Below are 15,665 nucleotides of genomic sequence, written 5' to 3'. Positions count from 1 at the left end.
GCACCTTGAGGTGACAGTTGTTGTGATTTGCTGCTGCATAAATAGTCAAATCTAATCAATTTATTTATATAGCACTTTTCACAGGATAAAAACCATTAATTTTTTTTATAAAAAATAAAACTGAATTGAATTCAATTGGATCTTGAGAGTGGACTAAAATTTTGTTTTACACATTTGTATAATGTATAATTTTTGTATAATTGTTCTGTATAATTTTGTATAATGATAAGCATCTTATCTGGTCTATAGATTGAGATCACTTGATGCCAGATATGAGTGGGGGATCTCAAAACAGCACTGTAGGTGATGTCAGTTGTTCTAGTAAGCCAAGCCCTCTGTTCATTGATTGTTCACAGACAACATAGATCGCCTGTCTCACTCTACGAAGGGGTATGATTGCGACATCAAGAAAAAAAATATTATTGATCATTTTGAGAATAATTTTGATGTTCTGAAACAGCGTAGCACATTTTGAATTGCATCAGAATAATTCATACACTATGAAAGGTCAGTCTGACCGGATAGTAAATGGACTGTGGACCTCCATTATGATGCGACGCTCAGAGAAGATATGACCCTGCTGGGTGGGGTCCACGATGTGATGTTCCTTTAACTCTAATGATCTATTACGATCATTCTTTAAATGAACCTGAATGCACAAAAACACATAAAGCGTATAACTACTCATCGACAGCAACATCATATTATATCATATCTACACCCTACCAGCTACACATGACTGAAGCCCCCAAGCCCCAGAGTACAAATGATTTCGAAATCACTAAGTAAAAAACTTGAGGACTCTGCTTCTCCTTGCAGTCAACAGAAGCACAAGAATGGCACCAAGCAGTTAGTCTTCTGTCAGCATTGGAAGATGAACTCAAATTGATTAGTAAAGGTAACCGAGGTAAAAGTGTATACATTCTCCATAACAAAACAATTATTTCTGTAATACTATAACAAATTTAGACTAAGACAATAAGATTCAGACTTAAAAAGTAGATAATAATGACTATAATTATTCTCTTTTTTAATTAAATTTTTTTATAGCTAGAACATGGTATTATTTGATATTGGGGTTTTAAGTTTTAGAACACCCCAATATTTCCAAATTTTTATTGAAAATTATGCAGTTTGTCTCATTGCACTCTGAAATGAAAGCATAGTACAAATAAGCAATTGGAGTAAAAAAAACAAACAAATCATGGAATCGATTTAGAGACATTAAACCTCCATGTTTGACATTTGACGCCACACACTGTGGAACCATCCTTTCGCCTACTCTATGCTGTACAAAGATCCTGTGTGATGAACTGAAGATTTCAAATTTTGATTCAGTCTTCAGAAGTCCACTGGTGGTGGTACATGGCCCAGGCAAGCTTATCTGTCTTATTCTGACGTCTTAGCAATGGCTTTCTAGCTGCAACTCGTCCTGTCAAGCTTGAAGTCTTCCCTTCACAGTTGAAACTGAGATTTGCTTACTACAATCACTATTAAGCTGTGCTTGAAGCTGTTGTCCTGTATATTAGCTATCATGCAAGCTGTTGCGTGAAGGAATCTACTGGACTATCCGGTTACATCAGGCTCTTTATGTACAGTTACAACAATGTTTGTTCTTATTTGGTGTCTTTTCTAAGGGCTTTTTAAATGTAGTATTTTACTTTAGTAGAAAATTTGTGTCTGATTAATTAAAATCTTAAGATCTGAAGATGAAATCAACTGAATGCAATCTGCTGTAGACACCAGAATGTTAAACAGTTATTGACAATATACTGCAGAATGCGGTATGTTGATACCAGCTGAAGTCTGCTCATGCAGAGAAAGTAACATGTTAAAGTAGCACCCATACGAAAGCGAAGAGAACTGTAAACATAACTTCCTGTATGTCAGGAAGTCACTGACGGCACTTAGTTCCTCTTTCAGGGTGTGAAACTGTTGCTGTTGTTGAATCTGGAAACATTTGTATATTTGTCTCCAGCCAGAAGATCTGCATCGCTTATCATAGATGAAAGACGCATCAGCCAACATGGCTCAGGGGGAGCTCAGAGAGTCTGCCCTTACGATCGAGAGCCTCACTGCGCAGCTAGTTGATCTGCAGAAGGAGGTTGGCTTTTTATCTTACGTATAAGGCTTTAATTTCTGTCAGCCAAAATGCCTGTGTTTCTTAGTTCTAAGTGTGAGTACAGACCATGGTTCCATTACAGGAAGGATGTTAAATGATCTGAGTTTAGAAATAAACTGAGCTGATTAACATTGATGGTGAGTTTGCAGTTCCATAAGGGATGATCAGAGTAGTGTTCTACATATGTTCACCCTGAGTTAAGTGCATGCATGAGTAGGGAAAGAGAATTCAGGAAGCTATTAATAGATGAAACTTTGATATGATATTCAGAGAGATTTTTTTAATGCTCTTCATTTACAATTTCAATACAATAATACATATTCCAATGTCGCAAGAATGTATAGACTTGTAGAGCAATAGGTGTTTGCCTCAATGTTTCTTAATTTAGAAGATTGATGTCATATAATGACTGTCTCGATAGCTATCAGTATGAGTTTTTACAACTGTCTTCTATACATTGACATAATAGCTGCAGAAGTTTAGAGACATAAATACTGATCATGTCAGAACTCTATTTTTTACTGTAGCCCATCCAATCCTATGACATTTTTAAGATGTCATGAAAAAAATGATGCCAAAATATAACTTACATGCCAAAGAATCTGGCTCTACAAAACTACCTGTGTTTAAAGTTAAAGTAAAAAAAAACAAAAAACCCCAACATCCTAACTTACTTACATTTCAATACTGATTAGTATTAACCTAAATCCTAAAGAAAAATTTACCAAATACATTTGAACAATGCTGTCACGCAGATCACAAAGCTAACAAAATTAAAGCACTGCTGAATGACACTGTGGACTTGCTTGTTCACCTCTGTCTTCTTTGCAAATATTGAGACTCATGGTTGGCGTGAACGTATAGCAGAGCTGGAGGCAGCATTGGTAAAGGAAAAAAATACGAGCCGCAAAATGCTAGCAGACAAAGAACGTGAGGTGGCTGAGATCCAAGCAAAGATGCAGCAGCAACTTCATGAGCATGAGGAGTTGTTTGATGTTAAACTTGCTCTGGACATGGAGATAAACATCTATCGTAAGCTTCTGGAAGGAGAAGAAGAAAGGTGAGGAAACAAAAATTTTGGCTCATCTTTTGACATCCCTTCTGAAAAGCTTTGATAACGCAGAACTCTTTAACTTTGCTTTTCTTTAGGCTAAAGCTGTCTCAAAGTCCTTCATCTCATGAAACCATGTCTCGAGGCTCATCCAGCAGTGGAAGTGTGTGCACCACTCAGGGAAAGCGGAAGCGTGTTGACATAGGGGAACAAAACGCCAGCAGCTCAATGTCAAAAGTGCACACTGCCTCAGCCACAGGACCCATCTATACTGACGAGATTGACAGAGGTGGCAAATTCATCTGCCTTCAAAACAGTGGAACTGAGGCAAGTTTGACATGATTCATGTCACTTCAAATGTATGTGGATTTCTAGAATAATTTTTGTGTATCAGACTTTCAAACTAAAACTATGTATGTGACAAGTCTAGTATTCTGGGTCACACTTGTTGGGATTTGGTACAGTTTAACAAAATACAAGTTTTTGAAAAAATGAATGTTTCCGATGTGTGCTATAAAACAGTTTGATTATAGATTTGGTTGATTTCGCAGAGAGCGCCTCACACCGCCAAGACAGCCTGCTTAATCATGTGACTTGGCTGCACCAACCACTCCTCATTACTATCATCTCTGAGCCCATCCACTCTGCTGCCAACTGTAACACAAAAACTATTTTTCTATCTTTTGTAGTAAATTTCAGCAAAAATGCATAACTGTGTGTTAAAACTGCATTAATGTTTTTCTGTAGGTATTCATGTGAACAACCAAAAATCAAACAGAACTGTATTTCTGAACTTTCTTTCTTGAATCTGTATTTAAATCTTAACATTTTCTCTTTTGGTGTCATTTTATTTTTGTTGACTTTTTTACAGTTACAGAAAAGCCACAAGTGGTTCATTTTTTTCTGGTCTGGTAAGCTGTAAAGGTTCTATATCATCCTGTTAAACTAAAACAGGGAATCAAAGGATCTTAGTTGCCCCGAACTACATGATTGTTGATGAATATATATTGATTGTTAATAAGGAAGTAAGGGCAGTGTGTTGCAACTGTTACAACTCTTTTCGTATAGAATGAAAACTGACTTTAGTCACTCCTGTGTTAGTACTGGGTGGTAAATGATTGGATCTAAGACACTATGAACATTCACTGAAAGCACAAGCTTGCATTTTTAAACAGTATGACTCATTTCTGTGAATTAGTGTGTTGTGTATACAAATGCCACTGTATACACAGATGACTTAATTGTGATTGTATGTAAGTTTTTGATTATGAAAAAGCATCACTTTAACTGTTTTTTAAAAATATTTAAAGTACTTTCTGTGTGATATTTTGCATGCTATGGGTATATATCTCAATAAATTTATTCCCGAACTTACATTTGTCTGTATATATTTCAATTCAATTTTATTTTTATTCAATTCAATATTTGATGTCTTCAGTATGTATATACAATGTAAAAAGTAGCAAAAATAATTAAAAAACATTACATGAGAAGGTGGACACACTTTCTCATGCGATGTTTTTTAAATACATTAATGTAATGTAAATACATTACATGTTAAAGAAGTGGTGGTTAAAATGGTGGTTAAAGAAGTTTGTCGTGTTTGAGTGGTGGTGGGGACCAGTTTGTGGCATAATTTGCATAGTACAGTTTTCTGGGCCGTGTCAGACTTTTCATGACCAAACCATGTCCATGCTACAGAGGTAGCGCCTGGTTTAACAACAAGGTCCTCGACTTGTTTTGACTGGTCCTTCTGCTTGGAGCTAGCTGGTTCTGCCTCATCCTTGCTGGCCATGCTGGTATTCTCTGTGCCTTCATCTGCATGGTGACTGTAAGCGCCATTTTATAGTTACTTGATGTTTTTATTTGAGGTCATTTGTTTGCTGCATATTCTGAAATTTTATGTTTGAGAATAATATATATCATTTCAGTTTATTTTGAAAAGTCTCAACAGAAACTTGAGCTTTATTGTGAAAGGTTTATGTGGAAAATAAACAAGCGGATGGTGGAGCCATACAATGGTTTTACCGTCATTGTTGGTAACGAAAGTACGCGTAAAAACAGTCGCTTGTCCGTCCATAGTATGGTTATTGTAAGTATAAGAGAAGGAGAGAACTTTAAGAAATAAAATAGCAACTACAGTGACCATCAAAACCATGAAAAAAATATTGCCATAAACAGTTTATTTTGCAACACCACAAAACAAACAATAGCGTATACAGGGTTCGTACGGATGCTTGAAATTAGGGCTGGGCGATATGGCCTAAAATTCATATTGCATATAATTTGAAGCATGTGCGGTAACGATATATATCACGATATATTCTTTTCTTCTGTATAATGTATTTTCCACACTATAAGGCACACTTAAAATCCTTTAATTTTCTCAAAAATCGAGAGTGTCTCAACATGTCTCAACTCTGTATATTTTTATATATTTTATTTATTGTTTACTCTATTTAATTTGTAAAATATGTGTACACACACACACACACACACACACACACACACACACACACACACACACACACACACACACACGTAGAAAAATATTTAGTATACACATCCAGAAATGCATATACTATTATATATTGTACATATATTTATTAGTTTCAGATGTAGCCATTCTTGTATTTTGCTTGTTTACATTATTGTATTTTGCACAACTCTGTTGCTTGTGAAGCTCGCACACAAGAATTTCACTCACATGTGCTGTACCAATGTACCTGCACATGTGATGTGACAATAAAAGTGATTTGATTTGCAATGGCGTGTCCAGCGGGGTGGCCTGGGGGGGCACAGGCCACCCCCCCAACCAGACTGGTCACCCCAGGTGCCACCCCAAAGGCAAAACAATAAAATTCAATCAAATATCAAATGTACGATTATGTTTTCACGGTGAAAATCAGATATCCGAGTGTAAGTGAATGCAGCATCGGCTTCTGCGCTATGTGCATCACGTTAGCAAAGGTAGGAGAGCCAAGCACGAAAGATGGCACTGCAGGAAACAATTTTTCGGTGAAAGAAAATGAGGACAGAATAAATGTCCCGGTAAGTAATATTAAGTTTGTTGAGTTTAGTAAACTTCGGTGAAATTAGAATCCCAAGGAAAAAATAACACTTAAAGAATTATTGCAGCCCTCGAATATTTCTGACAGTATGCTACTGAGGGCAGCTAACATAAGAGTTATGAGTTATAAGATATAATCTAAGTCGTAACATTGCTGTATGGAGCTGCAGATTTGGTTGCAGGTTAACATAGCTGGACTGGCCATCGGGCATACCGGGCATGTGCCCGGTGACTTATTTTTTATTTTTTTTTGTAATGGCATGAACAATGAGAGGTGGTGGATTGGCCAGATGCAGGTCGATGTGTAGAAATAACTCAGTTGTTTGGTGGTGGCTATGGCGGGGCTTCCACAGAGGCAACAGGTGGATGAGGGAAGGGGAGGCAGGAGGATAGCCCCGAGGCAGCCGCCAGTCCGAGTGTCAGGTGAACTGAACTTCAGGTAAGAAGTTATGAGCTGCAGTCTATCTGGGTCAGATATGAACCAAGTTTAGGTGGAGTTTATTTTCGTTGTGCTGACTTTTTACCCTCAGTTGCAATAACTCGTACTGCGTTCTAGCCAGCTTGATGGAGTTTTTAGGTGGGTGGGTGCTATGATGTTACTGATAGTGAACTTTATTTTATTCATAAGGTTAGTTAGTAGAGTTGCCAACGGCTCCTTAAAAAAATGGAATGGTCCCTCATTCAGAGAAAATATTACACGTTTCGTATTGAGCTGAGAAGAGACGCAGTTTGTCCCGAACTTTAGCTAGAATGGAAAAAGACACAAAGCTGGAGTTATTCTGTGTTTACGGTGCACAGCTGCCTCTTCTTCTCTCATTCTCCCCCTCCCTCTCCTGTTGCTACTTCAATCATGAAACTGATCAATGATCAGCTGATCGTCTCTCTTGTTTATTTATCGCCCACTTTGTGCCAGAAAGAGGAAACCAGCAGATGTCGCGCTAAACAACAGCAGCACGTTTAAGCTTGATCAGCTGTTGTTAGAATTTATTTAATATTAATTTCTAGTATCAGCTGATGTTTGCTGGAGCCACAGCTGTAAAGCTGCTGGTCATGATGTCGGTTTGGATATGTGGTGAGAGGGAAACATGAAGATGAAACCAGGAGATGTCCTTACTGAATCATCAGAGCTGTGATGGAGAAACAGGTTTACCTTTTAGGTGACATGAATGAGTTGAAGGGAAGTTATGAACTGTTTCTGAGAGACAAATAACCCCAGGATCCTTTTTTAGGTAGCTGACAGCTGGTAACTGTGCAGGGGCGGGTCTAGCAAAGTGTTGCCAGGGGGCCAGGTAGGGCATTAACAGGGAGAGGGGGACACAAAGAAATACTTTTTTCTTATTCTCATTTCAAATGTCTAGCTTTTAAAAAAATAATTATCTGAATCTTACAACAAACGATTGATAGATTGATGCATATATACCATCAGAACAGTGTACATCACTGTCACAACAGTGTTTATTATCATTCAAAGGCTTTATGATTTTTCCTATAATGGCGGGCCGGTCTCTAGTCAAAATGTCCGGGCCAATTTTCTGTCCCAGTCCAGCTCTGTGTGCAGCTCATCTGCAGTCTGGTGTTACCTACATCTTCCTATTCAGAAGGCAGAATTTCTGAGTTCTGAGTACAATCGAAAGCACCACGACTGCAGTTTTTGTGTTGGATGTAAAAGGCGCACATGACGCTGTGACGTAGGCTAGAATCATGGCAGCAGTCAATGACGGTCCAGGCGTGGGATTTCTCTCGTGGAAATATGCACATTATCTTTTCCTTTCTATTGGTAGGTGGCACAGTGCACTTGTGGCAAGTAAGCAAGCTAGAAGACTGGCAAAGTTATGGAAGCAACACATTAACAAGAGAATTCTGAGTAAAACCAAAGTTACTTTCCCTAGTAACTCGTTACTTTGAAAGTAATGAGTAACTTGAGTTACTTTTGAGAGAAGTAACTAGTAATGTAACTAAGTTACTATTTTAAAGTAACTTACCCAACACTGGCTGCGATGTACTCAGTTCTATTCTGTCAGTTCTCATCAGTCACCATCAAAATCTTAGCATTTTCAACCAGCATCCTTTTCTAAGCAGCTGACAGCTGGTAACTGTGCAGGGGCGGATCTAGCAAAGTGTTGCCAGGGGGCAGGTAGGGCATTAACAGGGAAAGGTGGGGCACAAAGAAATACTTTTCTTTCTTATTCTCATTTAAAATATCTAGCTTTTATTAAATAATTATCTAAATCTTACAACCAAAGTTTTTATCTGACGTAAAATGTATAGAAATCATACATATACCAACAAGACTGTACATCACTGTCACAACAGCATTTGTTTTCATTCAAAGGCTTTATGGCTTTAATACCTGGGGGGCCCGTCTCTAGTCAAAATGCCCGATTTTCTGTCCCAGTCCAGCCCTGCAGGTTAATACTGGCAGTGTCACCATGCCAGCTGACTGGATTTCATCATCAGCCAGTGTTGTTCTTTATCAATATTACCAAAGTTTACCATAAGGCAGCATAGAAAGTATTTACTTGCCTTTAGGTTTTATTCAAATGTTAGTCTTTTCAGTTGTTTCCCCACTTTTTTCCTGTTTCACAATCAAACACCAGTTTGTGAGAAGATTATCTTCTTTTTTTAACAGGCAGATAAAGTTTTGCATTGGCTAATTTGTCAATTGTTTGTTACAAATGTTCATATTTTAATATTAAAAAATGTTTTTGCCCAAAACATATGTGTACTATATGTCAGTAAAAATACTATGCAAATATTGCTGTCCTTGAATGCTGAGTAAACACTGACAAAACACTGATTGTATCTCTTGTCCTTTAGCAACGCAGTATCTAAAAACTTTGCACAGTAGTGGTTAAAATCTCATTCTAATAAGAGTTAAAAGCGCATTCGGTTATTAGGTTTACAGGGTTATTGAATTATGGTTAATAGAATTGTTTTTAACATTATCTGCCAATTACATCTGCCACCCTTCTCCAAATCTGTGCCCCTACCTGGCCCCCCCAACAAAAATTTTCTAGACACGCCACTGAAGAAGTGAAACAACTGCCTTATAGTATCTTAGAGGTTTTACATGGATTTTTAATATAGGTCACTGTGTTACTTTATAGAATAGTTTGCTGAAAAGCATCAACGCAGTTATATTTCTCTAAATGTCAATCACTTGTGAAATGTTTCTTTCCTCAGGATAAGGGATGGGTATTGATAAGATTTTCACGATTCTGATTCCATTTTCGATTCTGTTTAACGATTTGATTCTTTATTGATTCTCTTATCGATTCTTTTTAAAAAAAAAAAAAGGAGAACACAGAGGTCGATTAGCTTAGAACTTTCTTTTATATCTTCTCTTTGAACAAGGTAGAAATTTAGGAGTAACATGGCCTTACAAACCCAACAGTGAGATCTTAAGAGATCCAGCCTATGGCTCTTCAATCGGGTGTCACAGGGTCCCCAGGAAAAAAAAAATGTAAATGTAAAATAATAAAATAAATATTCTTCTGTAGCAATAACAAAGTATAACATAAATTATTCTGTGGCAATTACACAAGAATATCCAGTAATGTCCCTGCCTACAATTAAACACATTCACTTACCGAAAATCGGGGCATCTGCTGCGGCAAATGGGTGCAAGCCTTTTACCACAAACTTAGTCACTGCTCGGTGACATTCGTCTATCCTGGCCTGAAAGGAGACGCTACCGGTAGACTGCAGCGAGAACTGCCAGCATCTGAGCCAGACTCTGTCTGTCTGTCTCATCATGGTCACCTAAATGCACAGTAATGGAAGGTTTTGTAATAAGGCAGATCGCGCTAACATAATATGCACTGTTAGTTGATTATTTACCTGCCGCATTAACGGGAGAGGACGTGCAAACGTTACCGCTGCTGCTGGGTTGAGATTCACGAGTCCGGAGCGGAATTAAAATCACGACATTCATTTAAGGTCATTGCGTGTTTTGTGAGCAAATGCTTTTGCATATTCGTAGTGTTTCCTCTCTTAAATGAAATATCTACTTTGCAAGTATTGCAAGTTGCCCTGTTTGTCATCCGTTCTCTTAAAGTATAATCAAACTTTTGAGCGTTTGAGCCGCTTAGGCGCCGTGTTTCCTGCCAGGTAAATGATGCTCCACAACTTGGTGACGTCATTCGGGTCGACTGGAATCGATAAGGGAATCGTTTGCAAAAATGGCAAACAATTCCAAGGAATTGAAACAGTTCGCAACAAGAGCCGGTTTTCGATACCCATCCCTACTCAGGATACTATCTCCAGCTGGGTTGTCATCTTCATCCTCCCCATCAACAGTGCCTTCAACCCCATCCTGTACACCTTGACCACCAGAGAGCAGGTGGAAGTTTTACTCTGTCATTGGCAGAGGAGACATACATTAAAGAAAGACGGCAAAAGCCTTACCTCGTCCAGATCTTTATGGTGACGTCACAAGGTCTGTGCTACCAGCCACCCGTTTACCTCCAGCAGGTGTCACTTATAAGCACAGAACCTCGCTATGCCTGATGATGTATTTGTAGAGATACAGCATTTTGTAAGCTAATTTTTATTGTTTTACTTGATCTTTAAGAACAAAGTGTGCTTCAACAAGACTTCAACAGAGTTTTGCTTGGAAATAATCAGCAGTCACTGTGCCGTCTCATCGCGCTCTGACATTTATAAAATGTGATGACAACCCCAGAAACAAACACCAACCACCCTCAGCATGTGACTGTCTCATCATGCCGTTCAAGCTACATGTTGACTTTATATTTGCAATGAAATTTGAAAGGAAACCATTTCCATTTATTCACTTACGTTCAGTGTTGGGGAGTAACGGAATACATGTACCGCCGTTACGTATTTAAAATACAAAATATGAGTAACTGTATTCCATTACAGTTACCATTTAAAAAGGTGGTATTCAGAATACAGTTACTTTGTTGAAATAAATGGATTACACTGCGGTACTTTCCTGTTTCATATTGTCGCGGGTCAGGACTGTTTGGGTTTGGTTTGACAGCTACGTTCTGTTGTTCCAGGCGGCAGCGTTACGGTTGCCATGGTTACAGGGCGACGCTCTCTCTCTCTCTCGCGACTGTGTTTCCTGGGTGAGAGAGCGCCTTTTCGTTGTTGTTGTTGTTGTGCTAAGCTAACAGGCAGAATGCTACAAGCATAGCTCTAAAGAATGTAGCATCATGGGCAGTATAGTCCGTGTTGCAGGGAGAATGCACTGCCATACACGTTATGTGTCTGTGAGCGCGAGGAGGGAGAAAAAGGGGAGTGGAAAGGTACGAGTTGTCATCGAGCAAAAACGGGAGCTGGAAGCATGTAAATATAATAATAACCACTGCAGCCAAGAAGAGAGCCTGACGAGCCCAGTTGTAAGTAAGCTATTAAGACTCGACTGTACACTGTGTTCGTGTTTTCCTCCGAAAACAACAAGTTCCATTGGAGCAGCCTTTCAACGCCTCTCTCTGTCTCTCGCAAGAAAAGTTGACCCACACAACAAAGTAAAGCTATTTTTGGCTACGAGCCGACAGGGACCCCGCCGTATTAGTCAGAGGTCCCTTTACTACAGTTCGGAGTCGCGGACCTTCAGTAATAGTAATAAATCACACAGCAATAGTACATTCACGTTGTTGTAAAAACCATGATAATATATTAATAAGTAATCCAAAGTATTCAGAATACGTTACTGTCATTGAGTAACGTAACGGAACACGTTACAGAATACATTTTGGGGCATGTATTCTGTATTCTGTAATGGAATACATTTTAAAAGTAACCTTCCCAACACTGATTACGTTCCTCCTTCATAAGGTGATACAGGTACATCCTGGAGAGTCATGTAGAGGCAGACATCCACCAATGTTCACATTCACACTCACATCCAGGGTAAAATCACCAAATATCCTAAAATGAATATATTTGGACCCAAATAGTGGTTTTTGTCATGGTCCTGCGACCATGACTCAGTGACTTTATGTTTATGTTCTTTATTGTTATTACTTTCATTATTATTCATGGCTGTTTTGGGATGGTTTGTGTTTGGGATTTTAGACACTGGGTTCTGGGTTTGTGCTCCCTCTGTTGGTCCCTGGTGTTAGTGTTCCCCTGTCTCGTCAGGTTAATCAGGTCCAGCTGTTTCCCCCACCTGTGTGTGATTTCCCAGTGTCTCTTCGTGTACTTATAGTGTGTGATTTCCTCTGCTCCTCGTCGCGTCGTCTGTGTTCATACCCTGTGAAATCCCCTGCGTGCTCTCCCTGCTGTTCTCCCTTCATGTTCAGGTTTGCCACTCCTTTGTGTAGTTTCACCCAGTTTAGTTCATCCTTAGTTCTGTTTTGCCATCTCCACTTTATGTTTGATATTGTCAATAAATCGCCTTCACATCTGAGTAAGTGCTGCATTTGAGTCCTCCTTTCCACTCTTCACACGGCCGCTGCCCCGGACCGTGACAGTTTTACAGATTATTTTCTACTGATAAAGACCTGGCTGGCTGATTTGCAGTGAAAACAGAACTTTTCCTGGAAATTAACAAAAAACATCTTTTTTAATGTCTGGGCAATGAGCTACCAAAGCTTTTTATGTAATTTTATTTTTTATTTCTTACTATCGAAGCCCCAAAAGTCATTCTGTCAGATTTCTTGTATTTATTTACAGCAGCATTTCTTTATCATGTAGAAAGAGATGCACAATTTAAATTGCACTTCTTAGTAATCTGTTAAGATATAGGAGGGAATAAATGTGCAGTTAACTTCTTTAAACCGATAGAAAAGGGAGTTTCAGTTAAGATGAAAGTGAGCTATATGTGGCCCATGATGTAAAATGTGTTTGACATCCCTGCCTTAAAAGTCTATCAAGAAAAGTGTTTAGATGACTCTAGTAAAATGCACACATAGATCCTAACCCGTCACTGTGGTGAACCTTTTATGAAGTTTAGAAGCTGTGGGACAAACACAGAGGGACTGGCAAATACCAGTGACACAATATTAATGAATCACATATTTTTATATACAGATAAGCTTTCCAATTAATCTCTCCCCACCTACTTGTCTTTTTGCCCTTTAATTCCTCCATCCCCATCACTTTTTGGGTGTTTTTCAGCTTGTTTAACTTTCCTCATTATTCTTGCTTTCATGTCATATTCTTCCATTTACATGTACTGTATCTGCTTTGACTGGACTAATGTTGAAACTGAACCAATATGCTGCAGACTCTATGTGCTATAGTCATGCTGTTTAAGAGAACTGCTCTGAACTCCTCATTTGACTGACTGCAACTGGATGAAAGCATTTTGTACACGCATGTCATGTTGCATGTAATTAACTAACTGACAAATGAGGAGACTGAATTGTGACACTCTGAACATCTGCGCACGAGACGTTGGAGCTGGACTTTTGCAGCTTTCTTTCATGTTGTGATGACTCTGATTTTTTCTATACCAGTGCACCAATGTACCTTTAAACAGCTGCTTTAACTTAGTGACAATCATTAAAGGTGGAGGAGTTTACACACTGAGGACATGAAAAAGGAAAGCTGCACAGATAAATAAAAATGGTTATTTAATGCTTGCGTACATTTCTCATTAATATGCCAAGCAATGGAATCCCAACAAGGCCCATTTTTCCTGTTATGCTGTTTTGATGTGCATATGTTTACGTTTAGTGTATAAAATTCAGTACGGATCCTCTCGGTGTGAGTTGTGTGCTTTTGATTGTGTTTGTTGGTGTCAGGCCCTATATTGGTTTCCCGAAAGTTTTTTCTTTTTAACTGAAATTACAACAATAAAAAGACATGAACGAATATGAAGCACAATCAAATAATTTTGTCTGTTTTGTATTTTTTGGTCATTCTTTAAGGCTTTCTGTAACGTGAAGGGAAGAAAGCGCAAGCAAAAATAACCAGTGGTGTAATGAATTAATGTGTTAATTATCAGGTTAGCTATATAGGTAAAGCTATAGCTATAGGTATAGGGTTAGGGTAGTCCCATAGTATAGGATTAGGTACTCTATAGGTAATACTCTATAGGTAACTCTATAGGTAATCCCATAGTTGATTGCAGAGCTAATATATTTGCTAATATGATAGCAAATCCATGAGCTAACAGGAAAAGCTTCTTCAGCTCTAAGACCCCAACTGTCTGCCATCTATAATCCAGTTTTGAGATCCCTTCCCAGACGCCTTAACGCCCACTCACATCCTGGGCCATTTGACCACAGTAAATCACATGATAGGGGTGGGGCTAGGTCTCACAATGGGTTCATCTGAGACCTTGGCTGATTGTGACCCACACCCGCTTTCACACTTTAGCTCTTGTGATTAGGAAGAGGATCAACAGAGGGTCCATGACCCTCTTGGGGACACTCCCATAGGGCTTAAAATCTGGGACTCTCCACCAATTGCTCTTAGAACTAAAGCTTCTCAGATGAGAGGTGAAACATCTTCAAGAAAATTAAAGAAGTCCAGATGCTTTTTTCTTTCTGAGCTCCATCGACTATGATGACCTGGATGACTGAAAAAATTAACAGACACACCACAGGAGTAACAACCCTAAATATAACAAATACTGAAAAGGTATTAGAAATGAAACAGGCTACACTGAAAAAAATGAATGGTTAGATTGGATATTTTGGACCGCCTACCAAGAAAATGTCTCATGCACAACCGCTAGACCAACCCTAGCCACATCACAATTTCAACTCGCATCAGAAAATAGTTCAGCCATCCTGGCACGCATGCCGAAGATGTTCAAGTTGTTCGCTGCCCCCGAATGAAACCTGCAAACTGCTGCACTATCTTTACCCACCTGTAAAACCACAAACCTCTCCAAATGTTGATTACTACCCAGGAAATTACACCTGTTTTTATAGGAATGAATTGAATTGAATAGTGTACTTATATGGGTTTATTTTACAGGATAATAATTTTGGTCATGTGTCATGTGATGGGCCAATGGTATGACTCCCTTTAATGGGTTCCATTTATTTCCCCACAGCATGAAATAGCAGAGAGGCCAGTAAGAAATCACACTTGTTTTGGCATATACATCCTTTTTCCATCAAGGTTATTGAGGAACCAGCTGAGCTGACCCAGACTTTCAAATCAAAGTCAGGGTTTTCAATCAAACCTGTAGTGTTGGAATAATAATTTCCTCTATTTACATTTTCTTACAATGATAATCTGTACAAATGCAATAAAGTGATGCAAAAAAGTGTTGGGTTTAAGAAAGCTGTTACACATTCAAAATCAATCATATTTTATCGCTGAGATATCTAAACATCACATGCTAAAAGCAAGCGAAAACATCCCATTGAACATGGACCCTGAAGCAGCAGGGTGGGTAACAAGTTACTTTTTAAAATAAAACTGTGTATAACAGCTAGAATAGCCATGTATCTAGCTCAGAAAAGTTGTAAATAACAACGGGCCACAGAGTA

The 15,665-nt window shown here is 38.7% G+C and overlaps 1 protein-coding gene across 1 annotated transcript; it reads left to right on the top strand.

Moving 5' to 3' along the window:
• The first annotated feature begins 1,912 nt into the window (after window positions 1-1,912).
• On the top strand, window positions 1,913-4,547 carry LOC146706456 (lamin-B1.S-like). Its single transcript, XM_085465259.1, has 4 exons — window positions 1,913-2,104; window positions 2,962-3,182; window positions 3,272-3,500; window positions 3,725-4,547. Exons 1-4 carry the CDS (start codon window positions 2,006-2,008, stop codon window positions 3,764-3,766), a joined length of 591 nt encoding a protein of 196 aa, XP_085321385.1. The 5' UTR covers window positions 1,913-2,005; the 3' UTR covers window positions 3,767-4,547.
• The last annotated feature ends 11,118 nt before the right edge of the window (window positions 4,548-15,665 follow it).

Source organism: Copadichromis virginalis, linkage group LG7 (genome assembly GCF_057382275.1).
Source record: "Copadichromis virginalis isolate Kocher_CV1m ecotype Utaka linkage group LG7, C_Virginalis_male_GT1.1, whole genome shotgun sequence".
Classification (NCBI taxonomy): domain Eukaryota; kingdom Metazoa; phylum Chordata; class Actinopteri; order Cichliformes; family Cichlidae; genus Copadichromis; species Copadichromis virginalis.
This window is presented reverse-complemented; position numbering and strand designations above follow the sequence as displayed.